Below are 22,843 nucleotides of genomic sequence, written 5' to 3' on the forward strand. Positions count from 1 at the left end.
TGCACAATGTAATCTAGCATACGGATACGGATAAACTAAAATCGGTTGGTCTTGCAGCATACGGATACGGATAAACTAAAATCGGTTGGTCTTGTTGACTCCCCTACACTTTTCGACTGAGAGTGCCCAAATATAGTTTCGATTTTCAAAATCCTTGAAAATCAAAAGCAGACCAAAAATTCCCAAATTGACTCTCCCTATTGTTGTTCTGTCCACCGGACTAACTAAATATTTAGTTAAAACAGTAGTCGATGAACCAGGCCTCCACCAACTCGGCATCCTGTGAACGTTCAAGAAGTCCGATGCTGCGCCATCCAGCTTGGACCGCACAGCCTCGAACACTTCGCGCGGGCACGACACGTTCTGCTGTAACATCTCATAATGCTCTTGTCTCTACATTGACATGTGAGGCACTTGTAGGCGTTGTCACCAAACAGCTTCAACGTCTCGACCAAACAGGCCTGATGCGACAAGAAAGTACAGTTCAAGCGCTCGAACTGGTACTCGTCGAACGAAATGGTCACGTGCGCGATGAGGTCGTTTGCGATGATTGTTCGCACTGATTTGCAATGCTGTAGGGGCTGTATCACGGCGAAGCAGCAAAGCTCCAGGACATTTGTGTCTGGCGGGTTAGTTGGCTGAGGCTCAGGCGACATGGTCCTTCCCTTCGCCACGGCCGCCTCCCGCACAAACAGCTGGAAATCGGCCCGCCTTCACCGCCGAAACTCTTCTCGGCCGAATCGCGCCACGCAGCCAATGCAAAAGTTGTTTGCCGCGTCGTGTTGAGGCGGACCCCGAAGTTTGGGGCCCGCCCGGCCTCTGCCGCAGCCGCAATCACCGAAAACCGCGCTCAAGGCCTCCACCGAACATCGAGGACGTTCCTTTCCAAAAACGACCGAACACTCAAGCGCCTGAGGTCTTCCCATCCCCTTCCGCCCTGTCTTTACTCAAGGCAAACGCCTACAGCGACCCTCATTGGCCGCCAACCTTCTCCCCTACCTCCTCAATTTGTGATAGGCGCACGAATTATTTCGTCCCCCTCCCCTACTTCAGGCTACCCTCTCCAAAGTCCCGCTAGTACTACTAACGACACTAGATAGTCAGGTTCCGGCCCATTGGAAACTCACCCCGTAAGTATAACGTTAATGCAATTTTCTCACCCTTCGCCACGTACTTGGTCTGGGTTCGTTGGAGCCGCGGATGGTTGGGAGTCACATGCACTGGGGCGTGTCGTGTTACAACTTGATACGTTCCTCGCTCGGCCACTTTGCGACGATGGAGGGCAAAAGTTTTCGAGCAAGAAGGTATGGTATGCTTCCTTGGTGACGTTGATTGACTTGGTTTTGAGGGTGCCAGCTGAATGGTTCACGCTATCACGTAGAATCGAAGGGACATACGCTGATCTTGCCGTCCCTATACTTCCCAGCGGTATGGACGTATCGTGGTCGGAGCATGGCACGCAGAAACATCGCTTTCAAAATTTACCTCATGCTCTTGCGCACTCGCTTTGGCTCTTGTTATCCAGACACGGGGAAGTACTTGCGGTTCTCCTCAGTAACGTAGACCTACTCCTCGTCCAAGTGAACGATTTTGCAACATACTATTGAACTCCATGTTGGAGCCAACAAAATTCAACGCATACTGCATAAGTCCATACTTATTGATATCGGCGAGGGACGTTCGTATGTCGTTCGAGTAGGACCGAAACTTGCCAAGTTGCAATGACCCTGAACTTAATCCTATCCCAAAGTGAGCTTCTTTCGCATGACTACTGTAACATTCCTGTTCTTTCCGACGAAATGGGTCGAAACGTAGTGCTTTGAGCACGAGGTACTTGCAAAAGTTTCACGTTGACTTGCTCTGCAGTGAACGCCTTATTTCATTCAACTCTACCATTCTTCCTGCTTGCAACAGTGACTTTCATGTTACCTTGACCGACACCTGCTACTTCTCTAGTGCAATGACCCGGCGAATGGTCAAAACATGGCAATTGTACTTGTTCGCCAGGTCCTGGCCAAGACCCTTTGTCAGGCAGGTTATGCAGGTGGCGTTGCTTGAAGCAAGACCTCGTGACGGATGGCCTCGCGCTCGTCTTCGGTGAGGTTGCGTCTTTTGTGTAATTTCAATTTCAAGAATGCTGGTCGTTGTACATATTTATTTGATATGAATACTAGTATACTATATTTTGAATGTAGAGTAACATCGCTTGAGATATACCAGTCTCGTTGCATCTACCGGGAGCTCACGTTGCTCTTGTTCTAGTGATCCAATCACAGGAATGTATTTCGAAGCGAGGCAGGTGACACCGTGTTTGCAATTCACTCCTGACTATAATGACAAGTCCAGCACACCCTCCTATAACTCGCGGACATATTTTGGAGCAGAGGAAGTGTTGACTGATCACAGACAGTTGTTCTTAAACCAAGGTAATACATTTTACACTATTTATGTCCAACCTAAATAATGTGAACAGTACCAGACGGAAATGGTATGCGAGCACCAGTGGATTTTAATAAGAAGATTCAATTTGAGCTTGATGTGTGTATGCAATAAACGCAATTGTTTTTTATGAAGGACAAGGTTGAAGTGGTTGGTGTCGTTTGCTTTGGTTGGGTGGGTTGACCTCATTCCAAACAACATGGCGAAGAGCATCAGGTCTAAGATCAAGAAGTACTGGCGCCGCGAGCTCCGTGCGACGATCGGAAAGGCTGATCAGGAGAAAAAGGAAGCCAAGGTCCAAGCTGAGCTGAAGAAGGCTATCGAGTCTCAGCAGGGCAGTTCGTTTGCAAGTCTCAAGAACGCGTTCGGTAGCTCGAAGCCTGCGATGGTGACGCCAGTGGTGGATGATACGCTGGACGGTGTGATCGCGAAAGGGGCTGTTGGATCCATCTTGTTAAGCAAAGATATCAAGCAGACGAACCGCAAGGACCATGCTATTCTGGCCAAGAAGAAGAAGGGGGCGGGCAAACCTGCTAAGAAGTCGTTCGTACATTTCCACACCCTGCGCAAGAAGGGCGTGTAGACTGAAGTAAAGACATATCTATTTTAAACAGAACGATCTTCATCTCCACCACACTTGAGTCCCAGACAACGCGAAAGGAGCCAGCGGTACTCAGCAGCACTTGATCAGCAGGAATGACTTGTTTTCGACCGAGTCCACGATGTGATGGCTGTGCCGGCTGAACTCGACCCAACTCTCCAGAAATGACGTGAATGGCCATCGAAATTGTGTTGAATAGACATCCTTGGCACCTCCGTGGCATGTGCGTCCTTACCTCGACACTCCGAAATCCTCCATGCACAACGACCATTCTGCAGTATAGATGATTGGTACTCCATGCAGAATTTGTTCTCCTACTATCGATTGAGGTCGACGTGAGCGTCATTTTGGCCAGCCTTGGTCTTGTTCAGGGTCAGGATGGCTTGGATGAGTTGGTACTGGTGGGCGCCACAGTCGTCGACCATCACGACATTACACGCTTTCGTTCGAGCGTCTCGTTGCTGCGCAAGTTGCTTGAGCCATGGGAGTGCATGAGCTAGCAACGTCTTGGCAAAGCTTAACAGACTGAAGTGACACACCAAGTCGAGCGGCCGGGCGGTCGCCACCAGCTGCGTCACGTGCATTTGGTCAACGCTAAGCTTGCGGTCCACCAGCGAGGCATCGATGTATCGGAGCACTTTAGATGTGGACGAAGCGTTGGGCCATGGCGATCGGATATGATTCGCCCCCCACACGTTCAGAAGCATTGCCGTGGGTTCGTGGTGGTAGATGAGCACGACTTGGACATGATGGAGGTTGAGCGAAGCCAACGTGCTCGTTGCTGGTGTTTCGGCCCTTGTGGCGATGCAATCGCGACCGAGTTGCAAAACAACTTGCTGACAAATTTGAGCGTATTGCGAAGGATCGCTCACATAAATGTGGTTCACATCGAGCAGTATTAGCTCATTGGGGTATGCATCGAGGTATGCACGAATTTGGGTCAAGCAGTTGTGGAGGGTGATCGAGCACAAGCTGTGGCACAGTCGAATATCTCCATTCGGGAGTGCCTGGACGCGCAAGTCAAGGTAACGAATGCCTGCATGCAGTTGCTGCGTGATGGACATTCGCTGGCACTACACACACCTTAGGTTTTCGACACGGATGAAATTTCCATGACATACTGCTGCCCATCGCGCCACGAACGACGACACGAATCGACACCGTTGGACGTAAGGCACCAACCTGGGGTCGCAATCTCCAGACACGATGTTGCCTGTGATGGCATATGTGCCAGAGTTGTGGCTTCCAGGGAACACGACCTGATTGAGTGGACGTTGCCGCACTTGGATGGAGCTGTCTGTGATCCACGTCGCTAACGATGCCGGCGGCTGAGGCGATATGAGTGGAGACCGACGAAACAAGGACAGCATGATGGTCGCCGAGCACACCACCCACGTGAGGGCAGAGGGATGTGGCTCACGAGGCAGAGGTCGAAATGAAGCTAGAACTAAAAAAAGACCACTACCAAGCAGAGACACACACATGGAGAAGGCCATGGGTGCTTGGCCTTGGTCATTCCAGACGCCATGATGCATATGGTAGATGAACAGTATTGGCCAATTACATTGTGGAATCATTCCTATTTTATCCAATGAAAACCACTCTCCGTTCGGGGTTTCGGGGTTCCAAGGAGGTTTTGATCTGCGGCGGAAGAATATGGATGCACATGGCAAGCTCATCGTACACATGCACGAGTCGAGTGGCAACCAGAATGTCGCCCTTACCGGACCTCACGATGATGAAAGAAGCATCGATGCTCCATGTAGTTTCAGGAATGCCCCATGTACAAGCGTGAGTGCAAGCGATACTTTTGGACTGTGACGGGAAGGCTGTTGATCTGGACGTCTCGAGTACACATTCCGTTCCATTAGGATGATACCGGGCAGGAGCGCAAAAGTCCCATGCTGTGTGGAACGGAACTATCGCTAGAAGGGTGCTAACAATGCCAGACACATGAATCTCGATGGCAGCCATGGCACAAGGGCTCGAAAGCATCCTTCGATCTATTTCATTTTCTATTGCGACTAGTGACTGTGACCTGACAGCACGACTTGGGTGAAGACGCTGTCGTGGTGTTGAGCCAGGTCGGCGAACGTCCCTTCTTCGACGACACGGCCTTCAGCGACGACGGCAATGCGGTCCGCGCTCTTGATGCTCGATAGACGGTGGGAGATCAAAATTACCGTGCGGTTCGCCTTGGCCCTACAATCATCGATCAGCACTCCATCGCCATAAAAGAGCAGTCGGTTGTACTTGTCGATGGCGTCCTGAACCAAGCGCTCGCTCTCGTGGTCCAGCGCACTCGTGGCTTCGTCCATGAGCAGGATGCGAGGATTCTTGACCAATGCACGGGCGATAGCCACTCGTTGCTTTTGTCCCCCCGACAACGTCAGGCCCTTGTTTCCGACGTGAGTCTCGTACTGATCGGGCAGCGCCATGATAAAGTCATGAGCGTTCGCTTCCTTTGCCGCCGCAACAATCTCGTCGTGGGTGACGGTCGAACCAGGAGTTAACCCGTACGCAATGTTCTCTGCAATTGTCGCACCAAACAACGGTGGCTCTTGGCTCACCTACACCAACCGTCAGTTCGTTCAACGCCTCACAGCAGCGCTGCCATACCGTGCCGATCAAACTGCGCAGCGCGAGCGGGTCCAAGTGTGTAATGTTGATGCCGTCAATGTAGATGGAGCCCCCACAGCCCTCTGATCACAGTTGCCTGAGTCGCCATGCTCCAGATGACGAAACGACGTACCGCCGTTGAGCTCATAAAAGCGAGCGAGCAGCGACAGGAATGTGCTCTTGCCCCCGCCACTTGGCCCGACAATCGCCAAAGTTTGATTCGGCTGCACCGTCATGGTGAGGCCGTCGAAAATGACCGACTCAGGCCGGCCGGGGTACCGAAAGGACACGTTATCAAAGACAATTTCACCCTTGAAGTCTGCTGGCAGGGCCACGGGAGCCGTCGGCGTCGAGATTACTTGCGGCATACGCTCGATCAGTTCAAATACGCGCTGGCTAGCCCCAAGTCCCTTCATAATTTCTACCGCCACGTTCGCCTCAGCCACCAGACACATTCGCCATCGACCTACCCGAGTAAAACGACGACAGCCCAGCAAACGACACCCCCACGTACAACGTGTACATGAGAAACGAGCTGAGTTCGCCGACAGTCAGCACGTTCTCGGCTACCATCGTCCCACCGTAGCCAAGTACACCGAGCATACTCATCTTCACGCTCAGATCGACTGCACCAAAGAAGGTGGCGCTCGCGAGCGATCGTTTCTTCGCCAGTTCCAGGATCCCCTTGATCTTGTCGTAGTGTGCCTCCGTTTCGAATTCTTCTTTGGCAAACCACCGGACGACGCGGATGTTGTTGAGCCGCTCCTCGGCCAAATCGGTCGCATCGCTGAGCTTGCTCTGGACTTGCGCCGTCAGCTTCTTGACGAAGCGGCCGTACGACACCGCCCCCAATGCCAACGGGGGCACAACGGTTAGCATGACCATGCCGAGCTTTGGACACGTGATAAACATCATCGTGATGCTACCAATGCCCTGCCCCACGCTGCGGAATCCAGCAGACACGTTGTCACTGAGCACCGTCCCCACGAGCGCCGTGTCTAGACAGAAGGAGAATCAAAAGGTCTACCGCCTGGAGGCACGTCACGATGTCAACTTCGTCGAATGGTCCCATGTTTCAACTCTCGTACAGATAACGTCACGATGGAAAAGGCAAAGTAGACAACGTCACGGTGACATACCTGCTGAAAGACGATTCAGCAATTCGCCCGTCTTGGTTTTGTCAAAGAACGTCATGTCCTGCTTCAAGATCGATGCGTAGGTGTCCTGCCGAAGCTTGTTGGCAATTCGCTCGCCGATCATGTTCATCATGTTCACACGGACGACATTCGTCGCTGCCCCAACGAGGAAGAGTCCTCCGAGGGCTGTGACGACCACAGGAAGTTGCTCCAGCCCATTCGGTTGCGTCACCACATCGATAATACGTCCCATTCCAAATGGCATACACATCGTGATACCCGTCGAAAGGCCCAACGCAGTCATGGCAATCCCTAAATTGCGCTTCTCTGGCTTGTACAGCGCCATGAGTCGCTTGAAGTCGGTCATTTTTGGCTTGGGTTTGTCCGTGGAGGGTGTTGGTGGGTTGGTCGACTCGGCCGCGTCGTCATGTTTGGCACCAAGACTGCTGTGCAAGCGCGTATGCCAGGCAGGGAAAGTTGGGATCTGCTTCGGGCGCGAGTAGGACACTCCAAGGCGCGGCGTGAGGACATGATGCCTTGTTTGGCGGAGGCGATGCCCGAGCATTGGCGTTCCGGGCAGACCAGTCGATGTTTGATGCCCTCAACGTCGTGTCAAGAGGAACGCGGCAGTCGGATGAGTAACCGGCTATATCCGGATAACGAAGAAATCTAGTACTACTAGACATATTTGGCCCTCAGTCAAATGACTTGGAGACAAATGAATAATTGACTGTGAGTGTGCTTCATGGAAATTGCACTGGATCGGCGCGAGAACCAACTACTGGTAATTCTAATCATGCAAAGGATCAAGAAACGGTGCATGACGCAGTTGCCCATGTCAACGAAGCAAGTCTACTACTACGTAGTAATAGTACTAACTTCTACAACAATACTATCGTGGTGGCCTTTCTACGTGTAGTAGTACTAGGAAGTTGTTCCGTTATCCGAATGCTTTCATCCGGAACATGTCGACGTCAGATTTAGACAACCCGCACCCCACAGTGGGCAGCAACACTAGGCAAGATGGGCCTCGGCAAGACCCTGCGCGACATCAAGCGGCGCGTCGCGATGGAGCTGTTCGAAGCCGACGTGGACGAAAATGTTGCTCCGTCCTTTGTTATCTCCAAGGTCCACGAGCCCAACGCACCCAAGTCCATCCGCGTCCTTTCGATGAACGTGTGGGGCATTCCAGTCTCGCCACATGTGCTCGAACGTGCGGCTGCAATCGGCCGTATGTTGGAAGCGAGATCGACCGAGTTTGACATCGTGACGCTTCAGGAAGTCTGGCATCGCCGCGAGAAGAATATCATTTTATGCGCGGCTACTCGAGCCGGGTTTGGGTATTCGCACTACTTCCATCCGGCGGTGGGGTTCCCACTCCCGATAGGACACGACTCGTTTGGCACGGGTCTGCTCATTCTATCCAAGTACCGTCTGTCTGCTGCAATGTACCATCCCTTCCTCCTCACTGGACGGCCGTACGCGTTGCATGAAGCCGACTTTATCGCGAACAAAGGCGTCGGCCTTCTTCGCGTTCACGATGGCAAAGGCGGGGAAATCGCCGATTTGTACGTGACGCATCTCCTAGCCAACTACAACCATTTGGGAAAACCTGGACCAGGGGATACGTACATGCCACACCGCGCAGCGCAATCGTACGAGCTGAGCTGCTTCATCTCCGAGACGAGCCGGAATGACCTGGTCATTGTGTGCGGCGACTTCAACTCGCCGTCCGACTGCCTCGTCCTTGACATCGTTCGAGAGCTTGTAAGCATGCGCGATGCGTTCCATGAGAACGATCCAACCGAGGCGGGCCTCACCTTTGGCACGGAAGACAACAAGTTCAGCCACGGCGATCACCCAATGCGCATGGACTACATTCTATTCCGCACCGCGGCTGGTTCCTCATGGCAGCTCACAGACAGCGGCGTGTTCAAAGGCTACTTTACCACGTCGTGCGGTGAAGAATGCCCGTTGTCCGACCATTTTGGCGTCCACGCCGCGTTTGCTTTGGATCCGTCGACGGCACCCCCGACAGCCCGCTCCACGTCGAGCAATCCCATCAAGTGCTTGCGTCAAGTGCAAGACATTTTGACGCTCGGGCGCAACGAAATAGTCGCGCTTCGCATCACACACCTCAAGCGCGCAGCCGTCGGGTTCATCTTCGTGGCGCTCGCCACGGCCGTGAATGTATCGCAGTGGGGCGAGGTCTGGAGCGTGTGGAGTCGCGTGCTGTGGTACTCGGGCCTCACGTTGTGCTTCCTCTACGCACTTGTCGAGTACGTCGTGGCGTTCTTTGTCCTGACGCTGGAAGTGTCGTGCTTTACGGAGCTGCAAAACCAAGCGAGGCTGCACGCACACAACTTGGAGTTGTCGTCGGACGAGTTTTAATTTGCATGTATAGACGATTCGTTTCTCCATGCATGCACTTGACATTGAAGAAGATGCTATCAAGTGGCGAAAAAACATGTGCGCACTTGCCCGAAGCAGACGCCACCACCTTGCCCTGAGTTTGGGGCCATGTAGCGGCCAAGATCGCTGCTCAATGCTATGTACGAACACGTTCCAGTTGAGCTGTGGGTTTGCTTGCACTTGGCAGTGGTGCAACCGCGCCATGCTTTGGTTTTTTTCGCGGCCACGTTTCGGTCGTGACAGATTTGCTGGCCAGCCTTGCCGCCATCGTACCGACCGAACCGTGTCCGTAACACGATGATTGAATCCAATTCGGTTTACATCTTTTCGACGTTGGCTTCCGCACCGACCGACATCTGAACCACTTCGAAAAACGAACTGCGCGCTGCCATGTGCAGTGCCGTCGCTCCTGCCCGCCTCTCACGACATATCAGTCCTTCAAAATCCACGGCCAAGCCACCGCGACAACACCGTTCGTTTGCGACGGCGTCCATTTCGGTGGTGTCGTTGCGCAGGACCTCAACGATCTCTGCCTCGGCATTTGGGCTCGCTATATACAGTGGTGAAAGCAACTCCTGCACAATGTCGATGCGTTCTCCTTGGGCAGCCGCGACCAGAGCAGCTAGCTCTTGCAAACTTGACGACATATTAGCAGCATACGCCGCGGTTCAGCTAGCTTACGGGGCTGGTGGTGTCGCTGGCGTCGGTGCCGCAGTGAGCCACGAAGTGGAGGCCGCTTCAGCCATTGGTGGCGGCCACGATGCCGCTCGTTGTCTCGAGTTCAAGTAGGTCGAGTCGACTCGTATGAAGATTGAATGCATACCTACAACGATGGGGTTGAGGCGGAAGTGCATGACGTCGTTGTGGTCGTCCGCGGCCACCAGAAGCAAAGCCATGTCGCGAGTGGCTTGGTTGCATCGAGGACGTATGCCGATTCGCAGTACCGAGTTCGATGTCGACATGGCGGACGAGCACCTTCATTGCATCCAAGTGCTCGGTCTTATGCATGGGAGCCGCCCAGTCATCCTGCAACACGATGTGCTTCCTGACACGAGCCAGTGTGGGGATTCCAATTCACGCCATCACGTCGTGCTTCAAGGAGTGAACGAGGGCGTGGCTTGGGCGGCATCCAGACCAGTCGTAACAAGTTTGCGTCGTCGTGGGGGATCGCCGCCCACAAGAATGATACTGGCGACGTCGTGGGTGTGGTTTCAGCCAAACGACTCAATTCCCATGCTTCTGGTTTGCAAGGCGAGCGATATCTGCTGTTCCGATGATGTGGAGTTCCGAGAAAAAAGCACGGGCGGCGCTTCCACCAGCAAAGTCTCGATGTGGCCGTGCGTGCTGAACAAATTCAGATGAATCATGGGCCAACATTTTCCGATCTCCTCATGTCGTGGGGTATCGGGAGTTCCGTGGCAAGCAGTTGGGTTCGTGGCCGCAACCCAGCCCGACGAATGATGCAATTCTGCAGCGGTGTTCACGGTCGCATCCAACTTCACCTGATGCAAACAGTCCACGTGGCCATTCGCTGAGCATGCACGTGGTCGCGGTGGCATTGAGGTCCCTAAGTATTCTCGAGTGCAGCACTGACTTGGTGGTTTGCTTATGGACACCTTGAGCTGGGTTAAGAGATTTACAAAAAGGAAGAGAGGGCCGACTAACGTTGCGCCAGCACCTCGTTTAGCCGCACGAGGTCGTCTAGCGGCACTTGCATCGATTGCTTGTGGAACCTCGAAGTCACAGTTTCTATTCGCCGACGTCACACCGCACTCCGTGGCCAGAACCGCCTTACCGTACGTCGATTGCCTCGGCGGGGTCGTGATGGCGATGGACTTGGTGTTCAAATGCCGTTGCAGCTCTGTCGTCGACCATGAGGACAGTCATCGATGGAGTTTGCAGCAGACCTTTCATGGTGCTAAAGGACTCGCGGAGCTCGACAGCAGATTTGACATGCTCGCCAAGCGGCCCAACTTGACGAGACACGTGGGAAAGAGCGATGAAGAAGTACGCTGCGTACCTTTCTTCGGAATGTCCTTTGTGAAGCTGAGATCGGCCACAAACGCATGGACGTCGCCAACTTGCTGGTCCACAGCGTTTTTTGCGGCTAAGAGCGATCGCTGCGTTTCTGTTGCGCGGAAGAACTCTTGACGAAGCGCATGGAGTTCTGCTTCCACATCGGCAGGATTGGCGTCGTTCCATTGATCCGAGTCTGTCGACTGCGCATGTTCGTGAGCATGTGCCGCTGTTTGGATCTCCGCGATGTTGTCTGGTGCCACAAACACGTTGCGCAACATGTACAGTTCAAACTTGTCAAAGTTCTTCACGAACGCAGTGCGCACGGCGTCCATGTAATTCGAAACTCCCTTCATAACGAGATTAAAGCCGCAAAGAACCAAAAGAATGGAACCTCATGAATATGATGCGCTTGACTCGAAGTGATGGACGGGCCTCCATGGCACTCCAACAGCTTGCGCTCCAGCGACGTCATTCCGTCGTCCACGAAGTCCTCTACAGCCTTGAACACTACGATGCCATTTGATGCACCAGCGCAAGAACATAACATACCTTCATCCATGAAGAGTGCGCTGCATCCGCCAAAGAAGTCGTGTGCTGGCGGCGATGTCGTCTTGAGGTCGGCCATTTCAGCGAAATGCTTTTGATCGGAATCGCCATGCACATACTACGTAGTAATAAAATTCATATGCTCAAACATGGATTCGAATTACATCCATTTAAAAAGATCTGTATACATCCTGTAAAGTATCGAAATTTGAATTGCTGACGGTTGCAACGCTGGAAAGGATTCAACACGCGTTCATCCAAAAAACGCAGGATTGCACACCTGCCCTTCCGTCACATGTCCAACAAGCAATTTGCCCTACATGCAAGCAACAATGCAAGCATGGCTACAAGTCGAAGGCAGCAACACTGAAAGGTTGCATCGAAACGGCGAAATAACTCTGCATTTTCAAGTACGGCGGGAAAAGTGATTATTCGGAATGGTTCCAACCACCATTCAATTAAGTACAATTGGTTATGATTGGTAGAAAATCTAATGATTTCGGTTGACGCTTTCCTCCATTCACTCAGTTGTCATGTCGGTCAAGGGAGTGGTGCGTCTCCGTGTGCTGGCAGGAAAGGCGGCGCCGTCGCCGGCCATCGGTCAAGCATTGGGTCCTCTCGGTGTGAACATGATGGAGTTCTGCAAGTCGTTCAATGATCGGACCTCCCACATCATCCCTGGCACACCGATCCCGGTCCAGTTGACTGCTATGACCGATCGCACGTTCACGTACGCGACCAAGACCCCCCCGACGACGTGGTTCTTGAAGAAGGCCGCCCAAATCACGAGTGGCAGCGATCTTACTGGACAGAAAGAAGTCGGTACTGTTTCATTGCGCCACATCTTCGAGATCGCCAAGGTCAAGCAACAGGACGAATTGCTGGACTTCATCGACCTCCCCAGTCTGTGCAAGAGCATTATTGGGTCCGCGCGGTCGATTGGGTTGAAGGTCGTAGATAAGTAGAGTTGATTGACAATGGTCAGGCATCGAATTGTACAATTGTGTCACTTCCTGCAGCACCACCACGATCTTGCTCACTTACGAGATGCCATCGTGTGATCCATCCCCTCAAGCAACGCAGTCGCTCCGAACCTTTGGGTGCATGGAATCCCGTCCACTCTTCTTGGTAGTTCCATGCAGATCGGTGGTAGATTTCCCTGTCGCAGGAGCTATCTGGCGGCGGCACTGGTCTGGCTCGAGTCATCATCGCATCTTCGCCGAATGCAAAAAACGTTGCAAGAACAGGTGGACAAGTATAATATTAACTGCTTCATACAATCCGCAAGATATTATTAAAATTATTCGATTTTCGAAGTGTTTTTCGAGCAAGCCGGTGAGTCGCATTTTCGAACTGGAAGTGGTCCGAACGAGATGATCTCGCTTGCCCACGTCAAGTCGAGCCAGTTGCAGGACGCCGCGGCTGTCGCTGCGAAAAGGATAGCGTGGCCGGGGGGTAGCATTACGTCCAACAAGGAAGAGGCGCTCCAAAAATTTCTTGAACGCAAGAAAGCTGCGGAAGACCGCGCCGCCGGAGGTGTCGTCACGACTCCCACCGCTCAGCAATCGTCGCGTGCCAAGTTGACGAAGCATCACCATTCTCCATCAAAGACTGGGAAAGGGCGCGTTGCCGCAGGACATGGAGCGAGATACACACGTGAAGTCAAGCCTAAACTGTTCAAGAAGCGCCACATGGTGAACAAGCAACCCAAGTTTGTCAAGCGCGCGGGCAAGAAACTTCACCACGCGTCCGACGATAATGAAGGGAGCGCACCTTTACCGACGACGGCAAAGCTCTCGATGTCGTTGGACGACATTGTGAAGAAGAAGAAGTAGCCGAGACGGTGTAATCAACATGCCATTGTCATGTTGATCCTCGCTGCGCGACCGTGAACGGGGAGCCGCCACATACATACGACGGACGCGTCGCTGCCCTCAAGCACAGGAGAGACGATGCCTCGAGTGTGACGTTGCCGAAGAACGGATTCAACGATGGCTTTGCGCTTCCACCGTCGTCATGCTGATATCGCCCAGGTGCATGTGCGGCTCGTACGACCTGGCGCTTGTGTCCCGAAGACGTCTAACATAATGGCTTCGTTCTGGCGGGAGTCGTCAGGTCACAAGCTTTAGGCGGTACGTCTACACGACGAAAGGATATCCGCGCAATGCACGTCAAAGGGCGTGGTCGATCACGAGCTCTTCCGCTGAAGGTCATCTGTGTGCAGCGAACAACACGTGGTCATGCACCGCCACCCTTTCAGCACCCAATGTCGATCCCTTCCCCAGACAAAGCCAGCTCTTACTAGCACCTTTTGCCCCGATGCGATGGATGAGCTTGGATGCCATCGTTCTTGAGGCGATGCTTTCGGATGTGCATCGACTCGATGGGCTTCTTGTGCCTTCAATTGCGGCATACTCCCATCAACCCCCGTGGCAGTTGAAATACCACCCAACCAGTACTTGGAGATCGACAGGTGCCGCGCCAGAGAGCTGAAGTGATTGTAGCGGCATACACCCAAGGCGAAGAGTAACTCGGTCCAATTTGCTATGAAATTCGCTACCTCGCGAAACGCCACTGCGCTCCCTTACGCGGCGAACGCAACGATCTTTTGCATGAGCGATGGGAAAGTCGCCATGAAGTTGAATCCAATCTGGTGAAAGATATCCCAGTTGTCGCAGGCCCCGAACATGGTCATGAAGAAGAGCACGGAGAGGACTTTGCCTCGCTCGACCTGCGCCATCAAGTCATCCTTGGCTACGATCACTCCCTTGGCGGCGCAAGCGTCGATGTAGCTCTGGACAAAGTGGTCGAGATCGTCCTGCGACCACGGCACTCGTTGCATGTCTCGGTTGTTGGCCATGTATCCGATGTCCGCGCCTCGGTAGCACAAATTTGCTCCGTCAAAGTCAATGATCTGGACGTGGGTTGGACTAAAGTAGAGTACGTTGGCGCTTCGAAGGTCGTTGTGCGACAACACGAGCTCGGACGAGGCGGGGAAGCACTTGTTGAGCACGTGCATGAAGAATGCTGTGTCGGCCAGCACCTCCATGGCCGCATGCACAGTCGTTGCAAGTGCTTGATGGACCTCGGGCACTTGGGTTGCCATGCGCGTCCTTCGGATGGGAAAGTTCACCTTGACGGTTTCGTGCATGCCGCGGAGCCGATCCGCGATCGTGTACACGTCGCCGTCCTTGAGCGCGATGTACCGGTCCTTGAGTCGCACGTCGCAGTGGAGGGTGGCGAGCTCGATGGCCAAGTGCTTCATCGTGGTCTCGTCCAAGTAGTCTGCGGACGTCAGTGTGCGGCACTCGACGAACTCGTCGACGCGGCACACGTCGTTGACGTAGAGCACCTTGGGGTTCCGCTCGAGATCGCCGCGGTACAAGCTCACCATGTCGTTCACGATCTTTTGCTCGTGGAGATCGAAGACCATGCTGAAGACGTTCTCCATCGGAAACTTGACGAGGACCTTTTTCCCTCGAAAGTCGGCAACGAGAATCTTGTTGGCCGTCAGGACGGGAAGACAGGTCACGATGACGTCGTCGCCGCTGGCCAGTTGGTTCTTCCACATAGGGACGTCCCGCACCACGCGGCGCACGGCTGCGACGTCTGCGTCGGTGGGCGTCTTGATCGTTGCCATGGTGTCAAATGAAAACTGCTCCTTTAACGCCATGCATCCCGGGCGACATACATTATGTGCTGCCAGCCCCTTCCTCGACAGTTCGGGTGGTCTCAGCACGTGGCCCAACTCGGTGCCAGAACAACTTGGAACGTCCGAGGCGAATCGAGTCACGGGTGCATGAGTAGGGATCGACAGCCAAAACAAACCATCGTCGTCAGTTGGGAGCCATGCAAACCCCGTGGTAGGAAAGCACCACGACGAGGACAAGCTGGAGAGAACGCATCCAGTGGAGCATGCCCTCCTCCCTCTCTCCTTCGTCGCGATAACTGTGGCAAACAACAGGAGTATGACAACGACACAAGCTATGGCTCTCCACACCCAAGGCAGTCGACAGTCTTGGTGTTACACGGCAACCTCGTGCTTCCCTGATTCATTTCGACACGGGGTCCCCTCTGTGGCTCAACGACTTCGCCTCGTTACAGGACGAGGTCGAGGCGCTGTCACGCCTGGTGCAAAGCCATCCTCGCCATGGATACACGTGGATGTTATGTCGGATGACAACTGCGCCATGGGATGACCCCCTGCAGGACCCATCTCGGGCGGCGGTGGCCCAGGCGCCAACCTGCCATTGCAGAAACACCACGTCGCCCGATCCTCGCTACCTGGACGGTTCGTGCACTCTCTCCACATTCGATCATGGCTTCTTGTGTCCACTTGTGCGTGGATGGATGGTCGACAGTCAGAGATAAAAGCCCATCGAGGGCAACCCATGTTCAGTTCCTGATGGAACCCACGGTGCCGCGTAAGTGATAGATTCGTCTCCTCGTTCATCGTTCAATACACCCCTCACGAGGTTTTTCGGGAGCCACATCGTCCTGATTCCGTCCATAGGGTCTCCAAGTCATGTCGGTCCCAGGTCGCGTTTCAACTAACAGTCGATGAAGTACCATCATCGGAACATACCATCATGGACATGCCTTCCTTGCATGCGCTACCGTCTCCTTGCAAAGCTGAGGTCGCCCAGGCGGCCGACGGCTTGAGTGCCTTTGGTGTGATTGGTTGAAACCGTCAAATTCGCTTTCGCGGGAGAAGGAAGATCGCATCGAGCCATGGCAACCAGCGCGGCAATCCGTTATGTCAAGTCGTTCGTCCATGGCAAGCACGTGCGCGGTCGTGGTATGGCCAGGACACTGTATGACCCGAGCACGAATGCTCCCGCGATCGAGTTCCACGACGTCGACGAGGGACAAGTTGCGGACGCGGTCGCGAGTGCGGCGTCGGCCCAGCCCGCGTGGGCGTCGCTGTCACCTGCGGCTCGAGGGGCAATCCTTCGACGAGCGGCCGCAATCTTGCACGACGAGACCAAGGACATTCAAATCCTCGAGAGCACGGACACCGGCCGCGTCATTTCGGAAATGGAAGGCGATATCTTGAGCGCCACAGACTGCCTCGAGTACTTTGGGGGGTTGGCACCGACATTAGGCGGGCAGATGATGGACTTCCACACTCCCAACTGGGCGTACACGCGTCGCGAGCCGTTCGGGGTCACTGCCGGGATCGGCGCCTGGAACTATCCCCTTCAATCCGCTGTTCGCCATGCTTCTCCATACCGCGATCTACTCACCTACCGACCTGTAGGTGTGGAAGAGTGCGCCAGCCCTTGCATTCGGCAACGCTATGGTATTCAAGCCATCCGAAGAAACGCCGCTGACCGCCATCCGACTCGCCGAAGTTTACGCAAGGGCGGGGCTTCCCCCCGGTCTCTTCAACGTAGTGTTGGGTGGCGGTGCAGTCGGGTCGACCTTGATCCACCACGAGGCTGTGCGAAAAGTGTCGTTCACAGGGTCCGTGGCGACGGGGAAGCAGGTGTATGCGTCATGTGCGTCTCAGCTCAAGCCGGTCACGATGGAACTCGGCGGCAAGTCGGCCCTCATTCTGTTTGACGATACCAACTTGGACGACGCGGTGGCGGGTGCCATGCTTGCAAACTGGTATTCCAACGGCCAAGTGTGCTCGAATGGCACGCGGGTGTTTGTGCATGCGTCGCTGCACGACGCGTTCGTGAGCAAATTGATTGCTCGCACGCAGCACCTCCGTGTCGGTCCCCCGCTGGCCAAATCGTCTCAAGTCGGCCCGATGATTCACGCAGCGCATCTCGCGAAAGTCCAAGAGTACATTCGCATCGGCGTCGAACAGGACAAGGCCACGCTCTTCTACGGCGGCATCGCTCCATCTGCCAACGCCTCCGTGGACCCCCGTGGCAATTACATCCTTCCCGCCGTCTTCACCAACTGCACCGACAGCATGCGCATCGTTCAAGAAGAAATTTTTGGCATGGTGCTGTGCGTGCTGCCGTTCGAGACAGAAGACGAAGTCATCGACCGCGCCAACGCGACATCGTTTGGCTTGTCTGCGGGGGTATTCACCAACGATTTGAAGCGCGCGCATCGCGTGCTTCACAAACTCAACGTCGGGACAGCCTGGATAAACACGTACAATTTGGCGCCGGTCGAGCTCCCGTGGGGAGGATCCAAGCAGTCTGGCATCGGGCGGGAAAACGGCGTAGCTGCTGCCAACGCATGGACACAGCTCAAGAGCGTGTACGTCGCCATGGACGACAAGTTAGCCAACCCGTTTGACTGAGCTATACAACACGGCGTCAACTGAAAGAGGGCCGTCCCTTTGGCCGGTCGCGATTGCAACAGGTCGAAGCTGTGTGCTAGCCGTCCTTCAGGTGCATGGGTAGTGTGTCGGCAGCATGTACAGCACTTGGTTCTTCCCGGCGAACGGAAGAAAAGTGGCTTGGATTTGGGGGTGCTTGCGCCGCAGGTACTTGACAAACACGTTGTAAGTGGCGACGAGGTCGCCGTCGAGTCGGCGGTGCGGGAATTGCCGACTCATGACGCAGCACGGAACAACTGCAAATGGTTTCTGCATGCTCAGCGCCATGTCCACGATTGCTTCTGTTGCTTCGTCTGGGTGCATCCCGACGACGAGACTCGCTTGGGCCAACGTCTGGCCATGTGTCGCCATTGTGCTCGCATCCAAGCATGCTTGAATCTACGCCATTGGGTTGAAAAGTCGACTCGAAAAGCAGCACAGGGTACTTGGGGAGGTAAGGTAAGGCGGGGGTTGGCGGCGAGCGCCTTGAAGTGTTCTTTCCGGGGCTTCCGCATCCGCTACGAGAAGCATGAGAGGTTGAAGCGATGCCACCACCGTACGGGTTCCACGAGGGTGCACGGGACGTTGTGGGTGATCCAGAGTTCGTACGCAATGTCTCCGCGACCACCGGCTACATCCAACACCCCACTGCCCTGGCGCAGCAATGCTTTGCCAAACGTAGCAACGAGCCACTCGGTAAAGAGCTTGGCCCGAGCACTCTTGAGCTTCTTCTCGTTCGGATCATGCTGGTCGCCTGGAATGGCCGACACCGCGCGCTTGAGTTGCAGGCGCTTAGCTAGCCACTCTTTTCGGAGATCGTTGTACTCTTCGGGCTTTCTACGTGCTGGTGAATGCCATTCAGTTGATGGACCAATGGACCGACCCGTGAAAGAACTGGCAGGCATGGCCTCGCACACACGAAGCATTGTTGAAGTAGTACTTGCACGCGTTCATGCCTTGCAGCTGCACCATATTGGTCTGCGACGATCCGTTGTCGGCGCTGGTGAAAAAGGTCGATTGGTCGCATGTATAGGGGGTTCCTGCCAACGGAGTGAGTGCAAGATAGTGGAGGTGAACGCACCAGGGTGCAGGCTGTCCCAACTAACGGTTGTCGCACACTCAACCAACACGAACAAGAGCTCGTTCGAGTCGGCGCTTCGCTCTAGTCGCCCTCGCGCAGCCACCATGTCACCAAGATGCATGGCAAACTTGAGCGCCACGACCTGCTCCTTGGTCAGCCAACCGTCCATCGCTCGCACCATAAAGTTCAAGAGCGCTGTGCATACACAGTGACAGGCGCGTTGGTTTGTAGAGCAGCATGCGCGTGCGACGGAATGATGGATGACGTACTGTTGTCGGAGAGCAGAAGGTCGCCAAAGATGAGGCCACGTCTACGCATCCCCACGATCGTCGGCACATCCGTAAGTAGCACATTCCCATATAGACGTACGAGAGGAGTCTCTTGCGGGACAGTTGGCCGTGCACCGTCACGTCGGCCGCCTCGCCATCGCGTACGAGGTTCTCAAGCGCTGCCTTGGTTGTTGCCATCCATCCAGACTACTTTCCACAAGCAACAAAATGACATGCGATTGGTTAATAGAATTTCATTTCATCCAATCAACACGTTCAAAAAAGCTACCAATGCAAGGAAGTGATTGGTTTCATACACACTTTTTATCCAATCCGATTCAGCCGAAATTCTGGAGAGTTAGCCATGTTCGTTTTTATCCATTCGCCGCCGAGCACTCGCGCGGCCAGCATCCTGCTCGAGCGACCGCCTCATCCTCTCGTGAACAAGATGCAGCTCTGGGCGGTGGTTCGACGGTTGCCAAAGCCATGCTCTCACGATCATCATGTACCTGGTATAGGAACGTTGGGGTTGGATCGAGATTTGGAGGGACTGCATTAAAGTATGGTGGGGAATCTCGATCGAGGAGACACCAATTGGGTGGGTGGGTTTGTTGCCGGTGGGGAGGAACGACGCAATGATCGGGCGCGGTGGTGACGACTGTCATGGGTGATGGCATCGTTGCTGTGTATGGGAGGGAGCGGTCGCCGCAAGTGTTGCAGGTGCGTCCCGTCCAATCGAAGTTTGCAGGAGGTCGCATTGAGACTTCGACGAATCCCGTCGAACAGTGGACTTCGAGTCCCGTGATGCATGGGCTCCCAAAGTGCTTGAGACGCCCATGCACACACTTCACTGTCTGTCCAGAGCAGTGCAGTAAAGCAGCAGGTTCGTCGATGGAGCCAGCCCCGCCGCCGCTGCCCCTGCACTCTGCGACTTCGTACCTCCCGTTGAAGTCGAGCAGCTACAGTCCCGCCATGCAAATGGAGACGCGCCAGAGGCGCGCGAGCGCCACCTCCAGTTCTGGAATAGGTCAAGAACACAGCACGACCTTCCCATCGATGCACGTTAACCTTGGTGTCGTCGACGGCAGAAGTACCATCGTCGGGAGGCGTCCCCGTGCCACGAGCGACTCGATCTTTGGCTCGTAAGTCCTCCAACTGCGACGCGAACCACTAATCGCGATTACATCCAGGGAAGGAAATACTCCAACGTGCGGTAGCAGCAGCCCGGACACGACGACACCGTCACACACGCCGTCCGACATCTCTCGGAAGCAACGGCATAATCTGCGCGAACAGCGACGCATCATGCGGATCGGCAGTCAGTTTGACCACCTCAAGGCGAAACTCGAAGCTGTCGGGTTCATCTCGAACAAGAAAGACAAGCATAGCATTCTCCAGGCAACGATAGAGTACATTGCGGCCCTGGAATGCGAGGCTGCAACAACGCGAACAGCGTCCTCAGCTCAGTCTTCGTCGCCTACATTGGAGCTCAACGAAACATGCGAGCCTGCACCACACGGGAAAGAAAACTCGCCGCACAGCCAATACGGTCACGTTCTCCGAGCTGACCCTGCCTTGGACCCCATGCACGTACTTCAACAAGCACAGCCACCCACCCCGCAGTACCAGCCAGCTCCGCCGGCCCACTCGTCCTCCATAGAGTGCCTCTGGAGCCTCGCAGCCCCCATGGCCCCGTCCTTGCCAGTTCCCGAGCTCGTAGCCGACTCTACAGCGTCGTTCCGGCACGTATTCCTCCACACGAGTGTGCCATCGCTCATTGCGCGGCTCGACGGCACCCTCGTCCATGCCAACTACCTCTTTCACGAGTACTTTCCCACCATGGTTGACGACTACAATCATACTCTCTACGCGCTGTGCATTGCGTCCGACGTGCCGAAGATGCAGTCCCTCGTGACGAAGGTCCTTACGTGCGATGTCCACTCTGCCCAGACCAAAATGACGTGGCAAGCTGGGAGGGCAGGCCAAGTCAAGCTCGTGTTTGTGTCAGTGGCTCTCGTGCGAGATCACGCCGGCCAGCCCGCGAACATCCAATGCACCGTCCTGCCCATGGCATGAGAAGATGCACGAACAGTATTTATGCACGAAATAGAGATAGTCTTCGATCGCCCCGAGAGATATCCCTGCGGTACAAGGAATTGTACGGTGGAGTCAAACAGAATGGCAGATGCGTTGGAAATCGACGAGGTCTCGACGACGGCGTGGACTGGAACAGGGTTCACAAGGAACTACTCCCGTCGGGGGAGTGCTCGGTCCGAGAGAGTGACGCGTCAGCCTCCTCATGCAACGTGCGCAGTAATACATGCATGTCGGCTGGTGTGTACCGCTGATTCATGGCACGGTACTTCTTGAGCTGGATCACCCCTACCATTTCCTTGACCTTCCACCGGCCAACATGTACGGCACGTTTGATATCTTCCTCGGCTGTCAGGTGGGCTTGCTTGAAGAAGGTCGCTTTGGCTTTCTCACGGACGTAGTCTAAGCCCAGAGGGTAGTCCCGCCCGACCGCAAGGACTCGCTTGTATACATCTCGCACGAGCGGATGCATGCCTGGGAAAATGTGATGATTTAATCCAGAGTGTTGTGATTGGTGCAAAACATATATTCGTTTGCATATTCAAGAAAATGTTAGCCAAAATGGAAAATTGTTGCAAATTTATGAAAAATTGGCCAACCTACTGAAATTCTTGTCGTTTGAGTCGATACATCGTCGTGGAATTGGCAATATTTTCGTGTCTTTTTCATTCGTTGGAAGGAGAGTGAGTCAATTGGAGAAGAGAGATGGGGAAACTCGAGACGACTCCCTTCCACTCGGCGAAGCATGGCGACTTGAGAGTTTTCAAGCTCAAGAACATCTCGCGCCCTGAGATCTGGGAGTATGCGAGCCTCGTGGCACCTGGGCTGGACGTGATGGAGTGCTCCTCGAAGGAGGCGCCTCAGTTCTACTGTCATCTCTGCGACGATGTGTTTGCACACGACCCGACGCGGTTGCAAAACCTCCATCGGCACATGAAGTCCAAGCACTCGGCTGAGATTCAGCAAGTGTCAGCATCGGTGCAACATCTGCAGCATCAGCGCTCCGTTGACAGCAGTGGGGTGTCTGGAAAGCGGAAAGCAACTAGCGACCTTGCCCTCGACGATGGACTAGCCAAGTCTCAGCGAGGTGTGGCACCCAACACGATGCCACGAGGCGATGCCATCCATAACGTGATGCAACCGACGACATATCCACCTCAAAACGGCAACGGCGGTACCACGGGCCCCGTGCACGCCACTACGTTCCACTCAAGGAAGCACGGTCCAATCTCGCTCTTCAAGGTGAAGCACATCAACCGCCCCGAGATTTGGATGTATGTGAGCTTGGTAGCCCCTGCTGGCGTGATGCCGCCGACCGGATGGACTTCGCGTGATGCGACACAC

The 22,843-nt window shown here is 54.5% G+C and overlaps 12 protein-coding genes across 13 annotated transcripts; 6 read left to right on the top strand and 6 right to left on the bottom strand.

Annotated features, from left to right (window-relative positions):
* Positions 1-2,613: 2,613 nt before the first annotated feature.
* Positions 2,614-3,075, top strand: H310_13394 (hypothetical protein). Its single transcript, XM_008880882.1, has one exon. The coding sequence runs from the start codon at positions 2,639-2,641 to the stop codon at positions 3,020-3,022; it is 384 nt and encodes a 127-aa protein (XP_008879104.1). The 5' UTR covers positions 2,614-2,638; the 3' UTR covers positions 3,023-3,075.
* Positions 2,617-4,566, bottom strand: H310_13395 (hypothetical protein). The gene is made up of 2 exons (XM_008880883.1): positions 4,162-4,566; positions 2,617-4,113 (listed from the first exon to the last, which is right to left on the bottom strand). Exons 1-2 carry the CDS (start codon positions 4,534-4,536, stop codon positions 3,358-3,360), a joined length of 1,131 nt encoding a protein of 376 aa, XP_008879105.1. The 5' UTR covers positions 4,537-4,566; the 3' UTR covers positions 2,617-3,357.
* Positions 4,567-4,821: 255 nt separating this feature from the next.
* H310_13396 (hypothetical protein) lies at positions 4,822-7,420 on the bottom strand. Its single transcript, XM_008880884.1, has 6 exons — positions 6,799-7,420; positions 6,130-6,657; positions 5,793-6,080; positions 5,660-5,742; positions 5,294-5,610; positions 4,822-5,242 (listed from the first exon to the last, which is right to left on the bottom strand). Exons 1-6 carry the CDS (start codon positions 7,358-7,360, stop codon positions 5,065-5,067), a joined length of 1,956 nt encoding a protein of 651 aa, XP_008879106.1. The 5' UTR covers positions 7,361-7,420; the 3' UTR covers positions 4,822-5,064.
* Positions 7,421-7,783: 363 nt separating this feature from the next.
* Positions 7,784-9,524, top strand: H310_13397. 2 transcript variants are annotated; one of them, XM_008880886.1, is made up of 2 exons: positions 7,784-9,074; positions 9,200-9,524. In XM_008880886.1, the coding sequence occupies exons 1-2, from the start codon at positions 7,819-7,821 to the stop codon at positions 9,303-9,305; spliced, it is 1,362 nt and encodes a 453-aa protein (XP_008879108.1). In that variant the 5' UTR covers positions 7,784-7,818; the 3' UTR covers positions 9,306-9,524. The 2 variants fall into 2 exon arrangements, with proteins under 2 accessions (XP_008879108.1, XP_008879107.1); XM_008880885.1 differs by having other exon boundaries at positions 7,784-9,524.
* A 1,235-nt stretch (positions 9,525-10,759) lies between these two features.
* H310_13398 (hypothetical protein) lies at positions 10,760-11,867 on the bottom strand. Its single transcript, XM_008880887.1, has 6 exons — positions 11,776-11,867; positions 11,618-11,733; positions 11,228-11,573; positions 11,115-11,180; positions 11,003-11,068; positions 10,760-10,956 (listed from the first exon to the last, which is right to left on the bottom strand). The coding sequence occupies exons 1-6, from the start codon at positions 11,849-11,851 to the stop codon at positions 10,868-10,870; spliced, it is 759 nt and encodes a 252-aa protein (XP_008879109.1). The 5' UTR covers positions 11,852-11,867; the 3' UTR covers positions 10,760-10,867.
* Positions 11,868-12,255: 388 nt separating this feature from the next.
* On the top strand, positions 12,256-12,991 carry H310_13399 (ribosomal protein L11). The gene has a single exon (XM_008880888.1). The coding sequence runs from the start codon at positions 12,306-12,308 to the stop codon at positions 12,735-12,737; it is 432 nt and encodes a 143-aa protein (XP_008879110.1). The 5' UTR covers positions 12,256-12,305; the 3' UTR covers positions 12,738-12,991.
* Positions 12,992-13,125: 134 nt separating this feature from the next.
* On the top strand, positions 13,126-14,779 carry H310_13400 (hypothetical protein). Its single transcript, XM_008880889.1, has one exon. The coding sequence runs from the start codon at positions 13,146-13,148 to the stop codon at positions 13,605-13,607; it is 462 nt and encodes a 153-aa protein (XP_008879111.1). The 5' UTR covers positions 13,126-13,145; the 3' UTR covers positions 13,608-14,779.
* H310_13401 (hypothetical protein) lies at positions 13,126-15,491 on the bottom strand. The gene has a single exon (XM_008880890.1). The coding sequence runs from the start codon at positions 15,443-15,445 to the stop codon at positions 14,357-14,359; it is 1,089 nt and encodes a 362-aa protein (XP_008879112.1). The 5' UTR covers positions 15,446-15,491; the 3' UTR covers positions 13,126-14,356.
* Positions 15,492-16,125: 634 nt separating this feature from the next.
* Positions 16,126-19,611, bottom strand: H310_13402 (hypothetical protein). The gene is made up of 7 exons (XM_008880891.1): positions 19,506-19,611; positions 19,406-19,446; positions 19,137-19,331; positions 18,939-19,095; positions 18,616-18,892; positions 18,502-18,573; positions 16,126-18,454 (listed from the first exon to the last, which is right to left on the bottom strand). The coding sequence occupies exons 1-7, from the start codon at positions 19,601-19,603 to the stop codon at positions 18,125-18,127; spliced, it is 1,170 nt and encodes a 389-aa protein (XP_008879113.1). The 5' UTR covers positions 19,604-19,611; the 3' UTR covers positions 16,126-18,124.
* Positions 16,453-18,178, top strand: H310_13403 (hypothetical protein). The gene is made up of 2 exons (XM_008880892.1): positions 16,453-16,983; positions 17,033-18,178. Exons 1-2 carry the CDS (start codon positions 16,504-16,506, stop codon positions 18,035-18,037), a joined length of 1,485 nt encoding a protein of 494 aa, XP_008879114.1. The 5' UTR covers positions 16,453-16,503; the 3' UTR covers positions 18,038-18,178.
* Positions 19,612-20,164: 553 nt separating the features above from the next.
* On the top strand, positions 20,165-21,986 carry H310_13404 (hypothetical protein). The gene is made up of 2 exons (XM_008880893.1): positions 20,165-20,547; positions 20,596-21,986. Exons 1-2 carry the CDS (start codon positions 20,210-20,212, stop codon positions 21,479-21,481), a joined length of 1,224 nt encoding a protein of 407 aa, XP_008879115.1. The 5' UTR covers positions 20,165-20,209; the 3' UTR covers positions 21,482-21,986.
* Positions 21,407-21,992, bottom strand: H310_13405 (hypothetical protein). The gene has a single exon (XM_008880894.1). It carries the CDS (start codon positions 21,969-21,971, stop codon positions 21,642-21,644), a length of 330 nt encoding a protein of 109 aa, XP_008879116.1. The 5' UTR covers positions 21,972-21,992; the 3' UTR covers positions 21,407-21,641.
* Between the last annotated feature and the right edge of the window lie 851 nt (positions 21,993-22,843).

Source organism: Aphanomyces invadans, assembly GCF_000520115.1.
Source record: "Aphanomyces invadans strain NJM9701 unplaced genomic scaffold supercont1.51, whole genome shotgun sequence".
NCBI classification, from domain to species: domain Eukaryota; phylum Oomycota; class Saprolegniomycetes; order Saprolegniales; family Verrucalvaceae; genus Aphanomyces; species Aphanomyces invadans.

What these genes read in the sequence shown, in the direction of transcription:
- H310_13404 (XM_008880893.1), top strand. Translation starts at nt 20,210, where the DNA reads ATGCATGGGCTCCCAAAGTGCTTGAGACGCCCATGCACACACTTCACT. An exon ending in AGCGACTCGATCTTTGGCTC is followed by an intron (nt 20,548 to 20,595) that starts GTAAGTCCTCCA and finishes GATTACATCCAG; the next exon opens with GGAAGGAAATACTCCAACGT.
- H310_13405 (XM_008880894.1), bottom strand. Translation starts at nt 21,971, where the DNA reads ATGCATCCGCTCGTGCGAGATGTATACAAGCGAGTCCTTGCGGTCGGG.
- H310_13398 (XM_008880887.1), bottom strand. Translation starts at nt 11,851, where the DNA reads ATGGCCGACCTCAAGACGACATCGCCGCCAGCACACGACTTCTTTGGC. An exon ending in AAGCGCATCATATTCATGAG is followed by an intron (nt 11,574 to 11,617) that starts GTTCCATTCTTT and finishes CTCGTTATGAAG; the next exon opens with GGAGTTTCGAATTACATGGA. An exon ending in GTCCTTTAGCACCATGAAAG is followed by an intron (nt 11,069 to 11,114) that starts GTCTGCTGCAAA and finishes GGTCGACGACAG; the next exon opens with AGCTGCAACGGCATTTGAAC.
- H310_13394 (XM_008880882.1), top strand. Translation starts at nt 2,639, where the DNA reads ATGGCGAAGAGCATCAGGTCTAAGATCAAGAAGTACTGGCGCCGCGAG.
- H310_13396 (XM_008880884.1), bottom strand. Translation starts at nt 7,360, where the DNA reads ATGCTCGGGCATCGCCTCCGCCAAACAAGGCATCATGTCCTCACGCCG. An exon ending in GCTGTCGTCGTTTTACTCGG is followed by an intron (nt 6,081 to 6,129) that starts GTAGGTCGATGG and finishes ACGTGGCGGTAG; the next exon opens with AAATTATGAAGGGACTTGGG. An exon ending in CTTTTATGAGCTCAACGGCG is followed by an intron (nt 5,743 to 5,792) that starts GTACGTCGTTTC and finishes AACTGTGATCAG; the next exon opens with AGGGCTGTGGGGGCTCCATC.
- H310_13400 (XM_008880889.1), top strand. Translation starts at nt 13,146, where the DNA reads ATGATCTCGCTTGCCCACGTCAAGTCGAGCCAGTTGCAGGACGCCGCG.
- H310_13402 (XM_008880891.1), bottom strand. Translation starts at nt 19,603, where the DNA reads ATGGCAACAACCAAGGCAGCGCTTGAGAACCTCGTACGCGATGGCGAG. An exon ending in GCCTGCCAGTTCTTTCACGG is followed by an intron (nt 18,893 to 18,938) that starts GTCGGTCCATTG and finishes ACCAGCACGTAG; the next exon opens with AAAGCCCGAAGAGTACAACG. An exon ending in CGTGCACCCTCGTGGAACCC is followed by an intron (nt 18,574 to 18,615) that starts GTACGGTGGTGG and finishes TGCTTCTCGTAG; the next exon opens with CGGATGCGGAAGCCCCGGAA.
- H310_13397 (XM_008880885.1), top strand. Translation starts at nt 7,819, where the DNA reads ATGGGCCTCGGCAAGACCCTGCGCGACATCAAGCGGCGCGTCGCGATG.
- H310_13401 (XM_008880890.1), bottom strand. Translation starts at nt 15,445, where the DNA reads ATGGCGTTAAAGGAGCAGTTTTCATTTGACACCATGGCAACGATCAAG.
- H310_13399 (XM_008880888.1), top strand. Translation starts at nt 12,306, where the DNA reads ATGTCGGTCAAGGGAGTGGTGCGTCTCCGTGTGCTGGCAGGAAAGGCG.
- H310_13403 (XM_008880892.1), top strand. Translation starts at nt 16,504, where the DNA reads ATGGCAACCAGCGCGGCAATCCGTTATGTCAAGTCGTTCGTCCATGGC. An exon ending in ACTATCCCCTTCAATCCGCT is followed by an intron (nt 16,984 to 17,032) that starts GTTCGCCATGCT and finishes ACCGACCTGTAG; the next exon opens with GTGTGGAAGAGTGCGCCAGC.
- H310_13395 (XM_008880883.1), bottom strand. Translation starts at nt 4,536, where the DNA reads ATGGCCTTCTCCATGTGTGTGTCTCTGCTTGGTAGTGGTCTTTTTTTA. An exon ending in TCGTGGCGCGATGGGCAGCA is followed by an intron (nt 4,114 to 4,161) that starts GTATGTCATGGA and finishes AGGTGTGTGTAG; the next exon opens with TGCCAGCGAATGTCCATCAC.